Source organism: Hibiscus syriacus, unplaced genomic scaffold (assembly GCF_006381635.1).
Source record: "Hibiscus syriacus cultivar Baekdansim isolate YM2019G1 unplaced genomic scaffold, ASM638163v2 tig00116996_pilon, whole genome shotgun sequence".
NCBI classification, from domain to species: domain Eukaryota; kingdom Viridiplantae; phylum Streptophyta; class Magnoliopsida; order Malvales; family Malvaceae; genus Hibiscus; species Hibiscus syriacus.
In genome coordinates, this window is record NW_024063512.1 from 1,679,130 (window position 1) to 1,697,951 (window position 18,822).

At 34.3% G+C, this 18,822-nt stretch overlaps 1 protein-coding gene and 1 pseudogene across 1 annotated transcript; both read right to left on the reverse strand.

Annotated features, from left to right (window-relative positions):
* Positions 1–4,085: 4,085 nt before the first annotated feature.
* On the reverse strand, positions 4,086–5,871 carry LOC120193455. Its single transcript, XM_039195943.1, has 4 exons — positions 5,632–5,871; positions 5,299–5,496; positions 4,528–4,743; positions 4,086–4,321 (listed from the first exon to the last, which is right to left on the reverse strand). The coding sequence occupies exons 1-4, from the start codon at positions 5,632–5,634 to the stop codon at positions 4,091–4,093; spliced, it is 648 nt and encodes a 215-aa protein (XP_039051874.1). The 5' UTR covers positions 5,635–5,871; the 3' UTR covers positions 4,086–4,090.
* A 7,392-nt stretch (positions 5,872–13,263) lies between these two features.
* On the reverse strand, positions 13,264–16,056 carry LOC120193593 (annotated as a pseudogene).
* Positions 16,057–18,822: the final 2,766 nt, after the last annotated feature.

Genomic DNA, 18,822 nt, shown 5'->3' on the forward strand with positions numbered 1-18,822 from the left:
ACAAAAAACCTTCGAGTTCGATTACACTCATCTCAAAGGCACATCATTTGTAGTATAGCTCAATGCGAGAAGGGATATCTGCCAACAAAAGACCTTCGAGTTCGATTACACTCATCATTTGCAGCATAGCTCAATGCGAGAAGGGTTATCTGCCAACAAAAGAACTTCGAGTTCGATTACACTCAGCTCAAAGATACATCATTTGCAGCATAGCTCAAGGCGAGAAGGGCTATCTGCCAACAAAAGACCTTCGAGTTATCTACCAACAAAAGACCTTCGAGTTCGATTACACTCAACTCAAAGGCACATCATTTGCAGGATAGCTCAAGGCGAGAAGGGCTATCTGCCAACAAAAGACCTTCGAGTTCGATTACACTCAGCTCAAAGGCATGTCCAATTTACAGCATAACTCAAGGCGAGAAGGGTTATCTGTCAACCAAGACCTTCGAGTTTGATTACACTCAGCTCAAAGGCATATCAAATTTACAGCATAGCTCAAGCTAGAGGGGTTATCTGTCATCAAAGACCCTTCGAGTTCGATTCCATTCAGCTCAAAGGCACATCAGTTGCAGCATAGCTCAATGTAATAAGAGCTATTTGTCAACGAAATTGTCGAGTTCGATTCCATTCAGCTCGATGACATATCAATCACAATATTTTTCGGTTGCAGTCGAGGTTTTCAAGTCGAGAAGAAGACCTGGGTAAGCCGTGCCTTAGTGACAAGAAACCGTTTTCCGGCAGCACAACTTAAGTCCAGAAAAGCTATCTGTCAACGAAGATTTCTGAGTTCGATCTCGAGAGACTATCAACCACATGGTGGAGTCAATGAACTATTTTCCAGTCAAATTTTTAAACCAATGTCTTTAAACCGAGAAAAAGACCGAAGTTGACTACAATTTGGTAACGAGAAGCCACATTTCGATTCAAATTCCGAATTACGGCTTCAATTCCATATCATTTCAAGATAGACTCGACTTCGCGACGGAGGAGTCATCCGCAACTCAATTCGACAGGGAATTATTTTTAATTGAAATATCAGATTCAATTTTCAACTCCATCGAACGAAAATGTATCATTTTATCTTTGTCCTATTTTTCGTTCCACGATAAAGGACAAATAGGGACAACTGTAGACACTAATTTTCGACCTTGAAGACTCCATCTTTTAACCGTAACAAAACGTCCCTGATTTCTCACCATTCCCACCCAACCGCAGCCGCATTTCCCTATCTACAAAGCCTCGATTTTTCGACTGGTTTTCTCGACAACAACCAACACCCACATCATCAACAAACAAGCAAGTTGTACAACATCATTAGAAGTCTAAAATCAAACGGAACTAGGCTTCTAAACATTATAAATAGGCATGCTTGTAAACGCAACGGGGAAAAAGGTGAAACCAAAATCAGAGGAAGGGGCAACGATTTGGAAAAACAGGGGGAAAAGGAATCCTGAAAAAATCGAAATATCCGAGAATGAGAAGAAAACTTTGCGAAAGAAGAATCAAAGCATTAAAACGGTGAACAACCCTTTAAACTTCGAGCAAATTAGCGTCCGACAGAGGATATCTGTGTTTGAAGAAGACAAAGACGTGATCGCTCAAGCTAGAAGAGGCACCTAAAAAAACCTTTGCATATCTTTTCCCTTTGCGTCAGAAACAGGTCCCGGCTTACTCTAAGCGGTTTCATTCTAGTTCGAGGTCCGTCTTTACTTGTTCAGTTGAAGATTCTGCAATTATCTAGCGGCATTCCAGCTTCCGATTTATTTACTGGTTTGTTTTCAACAACTTTCCTATTGTGGGATAGTCTAATCTTTTTTAGCACATAATACTACCTTTGAAACCTCGCAAATCCAATTGAAAATTTAACTTGTCTTTTACGGGCAATGATGACATGGTATGGTATCATCAAATATTCCCTTGAATCGTTTGACAACTTTAATAATCTCCATGATCCTTGCCCTCCTAACCCCTTTTAATATATTATAAGTGGGACCCATAAGCTAATAACCATTTGTTTGCGTAAATTGACGTGTTTTCCCTTTAAATATTGTGTTTTCCTTTTAAATTTGTTTGTGCAAATTGAAGTATTTTGGATTTTCTAAGGGTTAATCCTTGCTTAGTCATGCCATTTTTCAACATCATTCATTTTGGTCCTTTTTATTTATTTATATTATTTTTTACTAATTTTTATTTATCTTTGTTATCTATTTTATTATTATTATTATATTAATATTTTTCTCTTTCTCTTTTTATTTTTTTTCAATCTAACAATATTTTTGACTTTAGGGATACTTTTTAACTAATCAAAAGTAAGTAATTTGAATCGAACGTTTTTTAAATTTTAATTTTAATTTTAAATTTTCGTAATTAAGACAACCGACAAATTAATTGGTACCGAAAGAGTGATTCAAGGGTGCTAATCTTTCCTTGACCGTAATTGACTCCCGAACCCGACACATTTCTGGTAAAACGTAGATCAGGTAAGATGGTGTCCGATCAACCTAAAATTATTTTTAAATGATATGTGGCGACTCTAACCCAATTCATTCACATCGAAACTTAAATCCGGGCCCAACCGAAATACGGCCGCGATAGATATAACAATTAAAAAGTTATTAAATTAGAAAAAAAAACATATTTATAATCTAATTAATAATTAAATCACATAAAATGTTTTTTTTAAAAAGAGGGAGAGTGATTTGATATTTCATATCAAAAGCACAACACTGAAACAACACAAAAGGTAGTGGAGAGATATCCCCCTTTGCCCACTTTCTTTTGACTCTCCTTTTCTTTAATGTGATATCCTACGATTTCACCACCATATCCATTAGAATATATTGTTTTTTAGTGTAAAAGAAGCTGGAATTTTATAATAATTAAATGCATGGATTAAATTGTTTACATACATATAGTATTCGGGGTGAAAGAGTTTCCACAACTTAAACAAATATTTGATTGCTTATGGTCAGCCAGTCCCATACAGAAATCCCACTCCTACTGGAACAGAGCAGACACAGCAGTTCTGGAATGCATGTGCTTTTAATGGTGGATTCATTAATGTCACGTGGGCTCAACCTAGTGGCGGATTGAAATCTAATTTTTTTCTATTATTTATTTATTTGATTGGTTATATTTATCATAAAATTTTGTTTGTACAAAAAATTATATTATTAATATATATGTATGTATGATATGTTCATTATGAAAATATATTTAATCCACCGCTAACTCAACCTCGCTCCCTCACTGAGGTGGAGGGAAGTGTAAACCAACAGCCGGATTGCCGCTCCATCTCCAAAATGCACATCGCACGATCTTTCCATTATTATATTGCCGGCCAGGGCTGCGTCGTTGCAAATCTTGGAAGCACATATATTATATTTACTTCACACCATATATATATTAAAATTATTACAAGTATCTAGGCCGAAACCGAACAACTTTATCCATATTCCATGTTCCCCGGGTTCCTCGTGATGGATCAGATCATCAATGACGATGGATGTTTTTGTTTTTTGCTTTCCTTTCTATGTTTTAAGACAATGGTATGTGGCTGGTCTGGCTAGTTGTGGATTCACACGTGGAATATGACATTTCGATACGTGGACGGTTCAACGATTTCAGCGAGTGGCGGCTAACCTAACCATGGTGGTATTGGACAGTGGACACGACCAAAACACACAATTTCAAGACATATCCAATCCCACACGTGCCACTCGCCAGGAAAAGGAAACCACGCTCCAATAACGGAAAGCAATCAATCAAATCATAAGCGACCAACCTTACTATTATTTCATTTCCATAACCCAAAATTATAAGCATTTGCACACAGTACGTGGCTTTCTTCCACTACCCAAACCCAAAAACTTGAAAAAGAAACCCTATTTACATATCTGGTTTCACATCATTATTTGCTAAAGAACCTATGTATAATCATTGTGGACTCCTTTTGACATATTTTGGGGCTTTATTTTCCCATCATTCTCCAGTTATACGCTCTGTTGGTTCCTGCTTCTCATGTAATTATATACACAATAGTGACAATGACGGCCTTTGAGGACAAAAAGGCACAACGCTATGTCTATGACTAATATTCTATGATTAGTCCTCCCATTGGGGCTCGATGGGGAATCCCCTTTCTCCGTTTCGCGGTTCGGTAATTAACCGTACTCGGAGGCGGTGTCGAAGGACTAAAGCTCTGCACTTTGTTGTTGTGGTTCTTCAGCTTTCCATGGCTACATTTCGAGTCTTCGGAGTCCGATGCCACGGCGGAGATGTGCCTCTTCTTCTTCGGGAAACTTCCTGATGTGCCCACAATCTGAAATTTGAAAAAGTAAATGTGGAAACCAATTAGAATGAAGAACAAGTCAACATATCTTTCGCCAAACAAAAATTAAGCAAATTTGACTACTTTGGTTTTTTGCTTGGAAAACTGGAACCTTGACTAATCGTACAGTTTCTCAACTACCAAACAACACCGTTGACTACCGAGAAAATTGATTAAAGAGAAAACATGGGATTCACCTTGCAACGGAGAGAGCAGAATCGGAAGGAGTCGACGAGGCTACGGTCACAGACCTCACAGGTGTTGGTGACACCTTTTCCGGGCCTTGGTTGAGGCCTCTCATTGATGAAGACGACCTTGGCGCTGTTAATAACATAAGTTTGGACACCAGATATGTCCAGGTATTTTTGTATCTCCGATACCCTTATCACATCATGGTACGAGGACCTCCTGATCTGTAGGAAAAAGGGGAAAAAAAAGAACAGAGCAATCGAATTAGTAAGTTAATGGAAAAGTTCTGAGTTTTATGGCCTTTTCTGCCAAGAAATACAAAATCAGATTTGACCCATTTTCATGGGGAAAAAACATTTGGGTTTCTTGTTAGAAACAAAGGACAAATTAAGGAGTTTTTTTTTGGTGGGATTGATTGTTAGATTGAAAAACCACTAATGTTTTGGATGACAATAGAAAAGAAAATAAGCGAAAATCATTTACAAAACAGAGAAAAGGTCTACAAGATTGAGTCAATGCCTGCTTGGATGTTGAGAAAATGTGAAAATTCCAGTCTTTTTAGTACATTCAAGAAAAAAAAACAGAGCAAAAAGAAATAAACTTGGAGGAGAATCTCAGAATTGAAAACAATCTCTAAGAAAGGACAAAAAACAGAAGTCCAGAATTGGAAACATGAATGCCAAAAGGAGATTGACTAACGGGATTCCTCATATCTCCATAAGATGAATTAGGAAATGAAGCAAATTTCAAAAGAAAAAAAGGGCAAAAAAATATTGAACCTGAATACAACGATGGTCCTTGTGATAAGGTAGACAGAGAGAGCAGAGAGCGCCATTCATACAATCTAAGCAGTACATATTGCATTCACTCTTGTGAGAATCAACATGAAGTTTGCATTGAACAAAGAAATGTTCTCTCAACAAAGGTTCCAACCATGGCGGCCATCTGTTATCTTCTTCATCGGGTCCATCAGCTCCCTATCAAGAACACACAAATCCAATCTCATCAAACGCAATCTTATCAATATCCAAGTAGCGAAAACAAGAGAAAATTTTGAAAAGAAACAAAAGCTGAATTGACAAATACGAAAAAGGAGTAGTCTTTTTTTTTACCATGATTCTTCTGTTCTTGGGCTTCACAGTGGATTCTTGGTTTTCGATCGCCAGCTTGAAGTCTTGAGGTAATGAGTGAGATTACAGAGAGAGAATAGAAGGCGGCGAGCAGAGAGAGAGAGAGAGAGAGAGAGAGAGAGATGCAAAATGAAAAGAGAATAAAGAAAGGCTAAATAGAGAGGGAGTCCAGACACCAAGCTAAAACCGAAGCTACGCTCTCGAAGTCGATGGGAGGTGCAAGGAATCCACCTCTTTCATTTTCACACACCCATTTCTCTCTCGGTCTTATCATATATTATAATTCTTTATTATTTAATGTCTTAATTCTCATTCATTGTTCATTGGTTAAATTATTAAAATAATATCATTTAATTCTTTTTTATTAAAATTATATTAAAAATTTTGAAAAGTTGTTTCTAAGGAAAATATTTCTGCTTATGTGACAGGTCATATTATTTCTTTTAACATTGACATTATCAACAAAATGAAAGAAATAAAAATTAAATTAGAAATTATATAACTTTTATTAAAAGAACACTAAATTAGTAACCTTTAGTGTAATTTCCAAAACTTTATATTTTATTAAAAAAACATTAAATTGTATTAACTTATAATTTTAAAGGATATAAATTAATTAAAAAAAATACGAGAAAATTTTAAAATTAAAATTTTTAATAATTTTAACTAAATTTTTTATGATATTTATTTTTTTAAAATAAAAATATTAAATTCATAATTTATATAAAATTTAAAAATAAATTAATTATTAATTATTTTTAATATATTTTGACCCAATACTTTTCTTTTAATAAAGTTTATGTAATTTTTAGCTTAATATTTTATTTTTTTATTTTGGTATTGAATAATGTCAGCGTTGGAGAAATAATCCATGTGACTTATCATGTAAGTAAAGGTATTTCTTTGAAAAAAAAAAGCTTTTCATAGACACATACCTTCTCTTATGTGACAAAAATATGTGTCATTTTAGAAATTAATGATCTTTAGAGTACTATTTTAATAAAAAAATGATTAAAAGAAAACTATTTTAATAATTTAATCTTGTTCATGATCAACATTTACTGTGAGATAACTTAATTCGAATAATGTTATTATTTTTTATTAATCTGATGTAAGTATAGACAATATATGCTCAAAGATAACTCTTAATCATTTGACAATGAATGCTCATCTCTGATATTAAGAATGCTTGAACCCAAGATCTCAATGAATAACAACAATTCATTTACTATCGAGACCGTTTAGTTTATGTTAATAATAATATTTTTAAGATGTGGTGAACAATGTTGGTATGATTTTTAATAGTAAATCACCATTGATATTTTGAATTTTTTTCTTCTTTTGGTATAAGGAGATTGCAATCTTAGATACTAATTATTTTTAAATGTTCGAATTCTAAAAAAATTACAATTGTAATTATACTTACAATTGATTAATTCGTCTCACAATAAATAGAGGCAACTAATATAAAATAAAAATGAAATTAAAATGACAATAAATACATAAGTACATAGTTCACAATCGATTTTATTCATTTATAATGCATTTATATTAAAGCAATTCATTATCTAATATCCATCTAGATTAAAATAATGTTTTCTATTTATTTGATTTAATAATTAAATTTTATTTTAAAATATTAGTAATCGACTTTTATCTAATATCAATTTAGATTATGAACAAATATTACTTTATAATTATCACAGTCTATTCAAAGAAAAAATTACAGTTAAAATATCAGGCCTCTAAATTTTAAATTTTTTTAATGAGAGACACGAATTACAATCTATATATTTCCTATTCAATCAATCACTTTCTTAAGGTCTCGAGTTCGAGTACAAAAAATGTCCAGGGTACGAGTGTTTAATGTCAAATGGTTGAAAGTTATAATTGGACAGATACTACCTCGTTTACCCATATTATAAAAACTGTTTATACGATAAAAATAATATTATTTCTTTAAATAATTTTTAGATACTATTATGATAAAAAAAATTGAATAGATATTTTTTTCTGAAAATTTACGGACTTTAGAAGTCAATGACACAAGATTTGAACTGCACCCAACACGGGATACCACTCACGACTCGAGAGCAAAATAACAACGATAGAGCGGCTATCTGATGCTACGCCGTTTTATTACACCATGTGTTTCGGCTGTTGCCGTCCGAATACGGGAGTTGGGACTCACTTCTATTATTGCAACTGCTATGTGGGACCCCCACTCCGTTTGCTTCTCAGATTTCTTAGCTTTGAGTTCTGACCAATGATCGTGCCATGTCAGCAAACCAACGATTGACTTTGACTTTACATATTGTTATTATTTCCGCTTTCATTTTCTCGTAGCTTTCTCTGTGTATTTGATTTGAAAATGGTCGAGATAGGTGACTTTTAATTGTTTTTTAAAAAAATTGTTCTTTAAATATTTTTAGTTCACATGGGTCTTAAATCTATTTTTTTATCTATTTTTAATTATTTTAATGATATAATATGATCTTAAAATAGGCAAAATTTTCGAGATAATGTTCTCGAAAATTTATTTAACGATATAACGTACTCCCAAGATTAATTGCTCAAATAGGGTGAATTGCACAGTGTTGGCCGTAGGTCGCCATGCCTTCCGGGCGACCTACGGCGTGGCAGCTTCCCAGCATAGTCGCCATGCACTCCTGGCGCTTGTAGGTCGCCATGCACTCCTCCTGCTCCTCGCGTGATTCCTTGCCCTCGGATGCCCTCGCATAGCTCGCTCGAATGGCATCGGTCGGATGCCCTCGGTCGGATGCCTTCAGATGCCCAACGTGTTGGAACGTGCATGACATGCAATCTCTCTCATAGCTCGCCGGGAAGACATGGCGACCTAGTAGGTCGCCGGATGGCATGGCGCCTACGACCAACACTGTAGATTTCACCCTATTTGAGCAATTAATCTGAGGAGTGCATTATCTGTGAATGAATTAATTATTCGAGAACATTATCTCGAGAGTAGCCCTTAAAATATCATATAATTAAAAGAATTAAAATTGAAATTATCAAATTCACATTAAATGGATCAAAATAAAATTCAAGAAGTAAATTATAAATTTTATCAATTTAAAGCCTAAAAGTTATTTTTCCTTTTCTTAAATTTGTTGGTTCATGTTGATTTTGGTCTAAACTAAACCACTTTATAAACCTCGTAGGGTAATTTAGTTTCAATTTATTGACAAATTATTAGAATTCTGGGTAAAGTACACAAATGGTCCTTCAACTATACGGCGTTATTTTGTTTAGTCTCTCAACTATTAAAAGTTATAAATGATATTTCAACCGTAGGACATTGCTTTGTTGAATCATCATACTATTAAAAGTTACAAAATAATCACTTGACTATTCATATGTTTCAAACTCGTCCTTTTTTGTAAAAAAATTGGTTGAAGTTTGAGCTGGACATTAACCTTTTGATTAGGATATGATAAAATTTGATGTCGGAACCGTTTGAGTTGTATTTTATGGATCGACTCTCCATTTACATTATGTCGTTGAATCAACGCTTGAAACATTATGTCGTTGGGTCAATGCTTGAAAGCAACAACAATGTCAGTAGACATCATTAAAATATGATTTTATCATATCTCAATTAGCAGGTTAATATCAAACTCAGGCGGTCGTTAATTTTTTAACCAAAAATGATGAGTTTGGAACATATGAATAGTCAGGTGACCATTTTATCACTTTTAATAGTCCGGAGACTCAACAAAATAATGCTTTATAGTAGGGAGACCAATTTGTAACTTTTAATAGTCAGAAAACTTAACAAAGTTACATCTTATAGTCGAGGGATCATTTGTGTACTTCACCCTATAATTTTATACTAAATCATTGTCAATTTATTACAACACACATTTTATTTTTGTAAACTAAAATACTAAAACTAAATTTGAAGGTAATTTTGTATAAACTATAATCTTAATAAAAACAAAGATTATATATATATATATATTTCTCAGCAATAAGACAATTTATTGAACTTTAAAACAAATTGAATGGTCTTGCAACACGCCACCCCAAAGCGGGCAGTCTCACCATTGTGACTGAAATTGACAACACTTCCTTCGATACTTTCACCGAATACAATGACCTTAGCTTAATTAAAATGAACACTTCAGTCATCAGTAATTTCTTGTCATTAAATATGTTGATGGTATGAGAATTACCGTCAGTGACGGTTTAGAGAGAGGAAAAAAATGATTAGCAAATGATGATGAACAGCAGGTGCGGAATTCAAGATCCTCACTTAGTATTGCTCGTGGGGATATATATATTTATCTCTTCGACACTAAACGATAGGGTGTTGGTGTCGGTCTTAAGATTGACGACACCGATTAATATGAATTCGACTGTCATAATAAATTTAGATGGTAATAGAATTGAGAGTAATCACGTCAAAAGACGTTGCCCAAATAAAGGAACTATCAAGAGCATCAAATTTATTGCTTCAAACATAATTGCCTTCGATAGACCCAAGCAATAGAGGAAGGGTTCAGAGAAGTTTCTTATACAATACTCTATCAAGTAAGATGTAAATATGACAGCCTTATTGCGTAGTTTAATTCTCTCGTTGGGATCCTTTGGTTCTTCTTCATCTGAAATGACCTTGATGATATGCGTCATCCAATTCAATCCTTCATCTAAGAACAAGACATGTGTAAGCATATAGTTTGGATAGGCTTTGTATTCAAGCAGTACATTTTCCCTCTCTTTGATTTCTACGAAAGCAATCCATATCGACAAAACATCAGCTTGATGGTTTTCTTCTCTTAGAAACTTACCTCAATAAATCTATCTTTCTCGTAAAAAATCAGTTTCAATAAACCTATCACATGCCATAACACTAGTAAACTTTTTCAACATATGGTTTGTTGTGGAATTACATGGAATGTTTGATAAGGAGATGAGAGGTAGGACTAGTTATTACGCTCTTGGGGGTTAATCTGATTCTTTTGTTTGGGAGGTGTTATGTTCACTGCACCAATTGTTGATTGAAAAATTGAGTTACGTAGATGTAAACAGTTCACCCTTTTTTAGTTTAGCGGAGAACCACGATTAGTTACTTAGTGCAGAGAAAATAAAGAGCAAATGGGCAGGAGACGACGATGAACACTCGTCAAGAATGAAAAAGCCCGAAAAATAGAAAAGCCTCTTTTTTAACCTTGCACGGTGACTTATATACTGACCCTTAGTATTGATGTAAGGCCTAAGGTTATTTGTATGTTACAAGCCAACTAAATTTGACTATAAGATTGCGGATTGTAGATTATGTGAGTTTTTCAATGGTCATGTGATTTCGGAGGAGGAACTACATATATTAATTAATGTAAGAAAAGGATATCCCAGGAGTGGAGCAAGTTGCAAAGGTGGAATGCTTTTCATGGTCATGCCACCTAATGAAGTTTTTTTCCATCCTTGTGTCATTTGCTGTCTTTCTTTGTCACAACAACGTAAAGTTCAATGTTTATAATACCAAAATTAAATTAAATTCCAAACCCCTTTAGGCCAAGCGTGGGAGTTTCTCTTTTTTTTTTTGGTTAATTCGCTTTTAACAAATTTAAAAGTAAGATTTAAAGCATTTTTTAATAAGCGCTATAATTTTGTTTTAGATTTAATCATATGAGATTTTATTCAGAAATATTTCAATTATTAGATTATTTTTTATGATTTGATATATTTATGATTTACTACCGAAATACAGTTAAAAAAATTTATCTCTGAATATACAATGGGCTATCTATTATTGCAGATGAATTCAGTCTCTTTTCATGAAAGTTACACTTAGCTTAGATGATAAAAGAATCCAAATCATATTTGTCTTTCAAGTACTTTGGTTCTTGTCCTCAGCAAGGAGTGGGAGAGAATAATTATGGAAATGGATACATCACAAGCCAACAAAAAAAAATGTGCCTAAAAGCAAATCTCATGAAAGAAAAGGGGTCGATAAAAGCAATTAAAATAAGAGGTGAAATTGAGCTCATTGGAGGGGAAGGAAAGCTACAAGAACTTTACCTAACCCATTAAAACCAAAAGAACTTTTGGAAGAAAGTAACGGTCTGGCCTTACAAGCTCCAACATGTAAAAAAAAACTGTTCTTTTAAAATTAGGGTTCCTTTTCCCGTATGTATACTTTTTAACTAGTTTTTTTTTGTCATTATGAAAAAGCATAAGCATTATACCTGGCACATGATTTTTTTAGGGGAACGAATTTATAAAATTAAAGGACGATGAATTTATTAAACTTTAGGGGAGAAAATAATTTTTAATAAAAAATATAAAGAAATATATAAAATATATAGATTTTAAAAATTTTAGGGGACAATTGTCTCCACCCGGTCCCCTAGTTACATCCCTAATTATATACAAACAATGTGACGATGATATCGATCAATAGCTATAGTCTTATATGATTTGCTCCCATATCTACTTTTTGATGACTTTGCCATGTATATTTTATTGATATTCTGTATGCGCTAGGGTTTCCATTACCCACTTTTTTTCCGTTTACTTTGTCCATATTTGTCATAGGAATCTGATAATGACTTGCCAAATCATATATGAAAACCATCCATTTTATGCAGTATTTATATTGTGTTGGGTGCATTATTTGACATCAAAGGTTTGATGCCTTTGGATCGTAACTTTAGGAGGAAATAGAGAAGGGTTGTACTTCGGGAGAGAGAGGCAGTATCTGAAGATAAAAGATAGGGAACCAGTTGCTTGTCAGCAAGTTGATCGACCAAAATGTGATGATTCTTAAACAATACGTAGAGAAAATTAAGATATTTGTTTTGGAAAAGTATGAAGTGGGTTAACTTTGTTAAGTATTCGGTCATTAGGCTATTGAACAAAAGTAGTAGTTGAAGTAATAAGCCAAATACTACAATAACATATGTATATCTAAGAAAGAAAATCAGGTTTTTATTTGTTATACTATAATTTAAAAATTATTATTATTTGATATGCTAGCAATAATTTTTTAATTGAACAAACAATATTAAAAAAAATATATATCATTATTTAAAAATAAAAAATGAGCAGGCTTTTTAAACCAACTTTTGGAATTAAAAAGAAAAAAAATCAATGGTAAACGTGGTAGAATAATAGTCCAGTCTATAACTAAAAAAATAACTCTTAGATAAGGTTTTTTAAACCAACTTTTGGAATTAAAAAGAAAAAAAATCTATGGTAAACGTGGTAGATAATAGTAGTCTATATAATTAAAAACTCTTCACTTCTTTTGGTCTTGTTCGTAAACTTTATTTGTCTTATATTTACTTCTTTTTTTGCTTTTTAATTTTGATGTGTTTAAATTGCATCTTGATCTGATCTAATTATCCCACCTTGATCACTATAGTGTCATATACCTCAAAAGGGAAAGGGAAGTGGAAAATGGAGTGGTGAATTCTAGCCCAAATTCAAGAACCATAAACAATCCATCCAGCATAATTCCAGCTCTGCTTCATGGAAAGAACACAACATGATGAATTGCCATTTCGGAAACTTTGAAGTTCGATTACGTAGTTGTCGTTTAAGGTCCCAATTTGGTTTCTGGATAAGTGAAAGTGTTTATTTATAATACTACGATAACCCAACACCAACCGGTGATATGAAGAAAACCAGCCTGTTACAAATCTGGAGGGGTTTTTCACTCGACCCTTTTGAACCAATTTTATAATAAACCCCACCCCCCAAAAGGAAGTCTTTGCAAAATGCAAAATGCAAAAAAAAAAATGATGAAACCACTTTGCACTTGTTTCACTACAAATCTTAGACCCAGAACATTACATCAGAGGATTCTATCCTGAAGATCTGACATAAAAGTGGTTGCAAAGGAGCTAAGTTTCTTCCCGGTCTCCCCCGCAATGTTCTTTATGTTCGAGATATCCTGTTGTGCCTGACAATAAATTTCACAAACAACAAAACAAAAGAAAGATAAATTCCCCATGTATGTCATACGCACTATAACACAGAAGGTGACAAGGGATGATGCAATTTAGACAGCAGACCTGGAATGAGAGTCGGTTGATGAGGTCACTAGCCGAGAGGTCTAGATCCTCACCCTTCCCAAATAGATCAGCACTGGAGATGGCTGTTGAAGCCTGCAAAAAAACACAAGATGGCTATTCATCTCAGGAACCACATTTCAAACGTAAATTATCTCTTACCTCATAAATGAGTTACCCACTAGTACTACTTCCGGTTATGCCAATATTTTTTCGTTAAAACAAGCATTTGCTATTTCTTTTGCTACCTTACCGCAAATAACTGATGCTATTACAGTTATAAGAATCTACTTTATTTACAGCCGATGGTCAATCAAAATATTAAGGAAAAGGATATTATACAAGGGTAGTAAAAATTCATAATTAGAGATGGTGATGGCGGGGAGGGGAGGGGCGGAGCGGGGCAGATTTTTCCCTGCCGCAACCCGACATAATGAAAGCCTAACACAACCTAATTTCAAAATACTTTAATTCGACTAAAATCCAAACCCAAAAATAAATGATATATCCGACCCCTATTTTTTTTAAACAAAATCCCACCCGTCCTAAAAAACCCTAAATAATATTTTATAAAAATAATTTAAAAAAAATGATATTTTAGCAAATATATGAGGGCAAGATGGTTTCGTCTAAATCCGTCCAGCCCAACCACAAAAAAATTATCAAAAACCCCACTCCAAAACCCAATTTAAAAAATCCAACCTTATTGGATTGGGTTAGAACCCATCAGTTTCGGATTTTTGTCATCCCTAGTTTTCGTAATAGAGTAATACAGTCTCTTGAGCACATAAAATGATTCTTTGAGGAAGGAAAAGCCGGTGTACATACAGAGAATTTCTGCAAAGTAGCTTGAGCTTCATTGTCTGCTGTTCTGGTCTGATCACCAAAAAATTGGGCTGATGAAATAGATTTCGCATTCGAGAACTTTTTCCTAGCTTCATCAGTTTCCTGAATCTGGGATAAAAAAATAATAATAAGCAATAAGAAACACAGCGAGAAGGCAGAACAGATACAAGAACTAATAAACAAATATTGACCACTTCAATCGACAACTAGAAAAATTAAAAGATAATCCCAAAAAAATTCCTACCCGTCAAATTCTCCAACCTTGTATTACATGGACGTGTGATCCAAGAAGATTCAAGGTGTCTCATAAAGTGTCCACAAACACAGCATGCAAACTTAAATGTCATGTATTGAAATTTGATTTTTAAGGAAATATAAGTCCACTTTAGCTAAAAGCATAACCAGAATTATGTATACTGGGTTCAATCCCTTGATGTCAAACATCCTCAACATGAAAGTTGTAAACATATTTAGTAGTTTTGAAATTGACCTTGAGTGATATGAAGACTCAAATGGAAGAGCCGTATGTTCTAAACAGAAAGAGACTTTCCATCAAACTAATCGGCCATCTATACACAAGATATGCAATTTCTAGGTCTTTGACAGAGGTATATTACTTACTTGCACTTTTGGGGAATTTGAGCTTGATTTCTTCTCAAATCCGTTGTCCATTCCAAATCAGAAAAGAAGCTAGATGACTTTGGTGGAGCAACGTGGCTAAGCACTTGTGGGCCACCAGAATTCAACTCAGTAGATTGACCATTTTCTACATACTCAAAACGCGATGGAAAAGATGAGCCAATGGGTGGTGCAGGTTTTCTTGTTGAGGAAGCAATAGGGACAACGGGTTCTTGAGGCTTCTGGTTAATATTTTCACTCGACTGCAAGTAAATTGATGTTATGAAGAGAAAAGCACTGAAAATAACTCCAAAAAATGTAATTGTTCTAATGAGATATGCTTATGATCATTCTGCTGTGATTGCATTGCTCAAAAGTCTATGTGAATACCTTAGAGGCAAGCTTTCTGGTGCCAAGCCCCAGCTTTCCCAGTTTTCTTTGTGCCAAGAGGCTTCCTGACAGTGCTTGTAACAGTTGTAAAGGACTTTTGCGGAGCAGAAACTTCTGTTTTTTCCAACCTGTCTAAAGAACTTTCTTAGGAACCTCATCAATCTTGCTATCAAGAAGTCCATTGGATGCTTGTGACGACTGAGAGGCAACAGATGATGGCAAACTCGCCTCTTGTGCCAAGCTTTTAGTGACTTCTTTTAATAGTGTTTGCCTATATAACTCAGCAGCCCTTGAAGTATACTTGGACTCATTTTGCCTCCATCAGTCCATCCATGCTGCTTAAAGAAACTTGTGCACGGTTGTTTCCTCCATAGATCATCATTTTCAATTGTTCAGGAGACCATGAATCTAAATTGTAGACCTGCATAAAATATAAGTGCGTTAAGAACAGAAGAGAGGAACACAAAGTCTCACGAATATAATCAATAGCAGGGACATTGTATGATAGCATCAACATCATGGATTCTCAAATCCCAAGTCTTCACTAATGAACATGTGAACATGTTTCAGAGTAGACAGAAAATATCTGAAAGCTCTTGCTTTTCTGGCTAGGAAGGAGGACACTCTTGAAAAAGTGCATTTTGTGCCAGTATGGATATTTTCTTGAGAAAGTGGTTAAGTGATTATGTACCTCCAAATTTGGCTAAACATGAGTACCAAAAAACCTAATGCCCAGAAAATAGCAAGTTGGGAAAATGTGCATGCTACATTTTTCACCCACAAATGCTCACGGGCATGTTAAATATGAGCAGATTAATATCTGCAAGAAGTTCCAACTATCAAACCATTACACCCCTAGAAAAAAGAGAAAACAATCCTGACTTCCTGAGTAATTTTTGGAACTATATCTAAGTAACTAAAATCGTAGCAGCTTATCTCATATGCATAATATACCTGACAATGAATTTATCACATTCATTAAAAAACACAGAAAAAGAGGACATTTCATATTAGGATTCGAGTCCAATGCAAACATCATTATAAATATGAACAATAGATCTCTTAGAAAGAATATAGAACAGATCGTACTTCAGTTGAGGAGCTTATAAAAATAATATTAACTATAAAAGGAACCAAATTTCTCAAAAGCATCATTTGGCTGTTCCACCATCTGGAGATCCCCTCCAATAGTAATAATCTGTCAACTCAAACCTTTGATATATTAAATTTATAAATGTCAACACCAGACAGTTCGGTTTCCCTATGAAAAGATGCATCAGAGGGAAAAACCAAATCAATTTTCTTCCCTTTATAATTCGACAAAAATCCAACGTGTTCACACATAATTCGGAGCTTAGATCACAGAACAAAACACAACTAAAAATAACAGAATGCATATTTAATAATAAAAAAAATGACGCCGATACCTGACAAAGCTGACGTGGACACCGAGACTCCGATGAACGGCAGAGCAATCAATGCAGAAAGATCCCATACGTCACCGACGCCATGTCGGATTCCTCGCATTACAATCGAACACATCTACGAATAAAATAACGATAAGAATAATCGGAGATGGAGAAAAAGAATTTTCCAGATCTAAATAATAATAATTTAAAAATCAATCAACAAACAACAAACCTTGTTATCTGATTTGCTTTCAGCTTTCTGAAAACAGCGTTCTTATCGCTCAGGTTATCGGAGGACGCCATGGACGTTGTTTATTTATTGTTATTATAATTATTCAGAATTTCGAAACAAAATTGGCGTAATTTTGTTTTTTTGAAGAAGAGAAGGTTTGTTGGGAGAGCGTTACAAACAAACAAACCTTGTTATCTGATTTGCTTTCAGCTTTCTGAAAACAGCGTTCTTATCGCTCAGGTTATCGGAGGACGCCATGGACGTTGTTTATTATTATTGTTACAAAATTGGCGTAATTTTGTTTTTTTGAAGAAGAGAAGGTTTGTTGTGAGAGCGTTGGATCCTCTCCTCTTTTCTTCTCTTCTCCTCACGCATGGCTTTAGAATTGACGACAACAATGTATAAATGCAAACAAATTTATTAAGGAAATGACGATTATAGCAGTATTAATGACGTAAATGACCTTGAGGGACACGTGGGGTGGGAAAGGGGGACGACGTCCCACGCGGAGTTTGGTGGCCAAGTAGTGGTTATTACCGATCCCCTAACTCGGATGTTTAAAGCTCAACTAGTACGTATTTCCTCCACCTCAGCTTTATTTATTTGATGGCTCAACCTATTTCTAGGGATTTATTTATTATTATTATTATTTATTCCCCTTTTGCATTTTTTAAGGTATTACTGTTAGTCAACTATTTGAAATTCCATCGTTCTAAAGTAAGAGGATCAAGGTTTATTTCTTTTACTTTGATTTGATATAATTTAATAATTTATTCTTATATTGTTATTAGTAGGTTTAAACTATTGACACCATTAGTTGTGGTTATTAAAGTGATAATATGATTTTTTCCTTTTACTGTTATTAGATCATACAATTAAGATTACATAAAAATATAATTATTCATATTAAAAAAAATGAGAAATTTATATGTTAGTTGAACGTATAAAATTATTTTTAAAGAAATTTTATATTATTTTAATGATTAAAATTTTAAGATAGAGTTTTAGTTAATTCTAATTGGGTGACCACCTACAAGGACTCCCACGTTGAATTTCAAGCTCCTGGTATCTCTGACCATTGCCTTGCTCAAGTTTGGCTCAAAAAAGAAGCTCAAGCCAATAGGCCAAAGCCTTTCAAATTCTTCAACTATTGGACCAATCACCCTAGTTTCATGGAGGTGGTGCAACAGTCTTGGCAGAGACCCGCTATTGGAAACCCAATGAAGATTCTTTTCACTAAGTTAAAGAGATTGAAAACCTGCCTCAAGAAACTAAACCAGACATGGTTTAGTGACCTTCCTGCAAGGGTTAAACAATTGAAATCTATCATTGAGCTGCAACAACTTAAAACTCTTAAAGGAGAAGATGACAATGCCAAAGAACTGCTCCTCCAAAATGAGTTAAAAATTATGGAAGAAGCTGAAACATTGTTTTTTAGACAAAAAGCAAAAGTTCAATGGTTGAAGGAGGGGGATAAATGCACCACATTTTCCACTCAGTTGTTGCACACAAAAATAAAAAAAGACACTATTCGCATCCTCATTGATGAGAATGGCAATAGACTGGAATCATTTGAGCAAATGTCCGCTGAGGTGATTCAATTCTTCACCGACTTGATTGACACTGAAGATCCTACAGTCGCTAG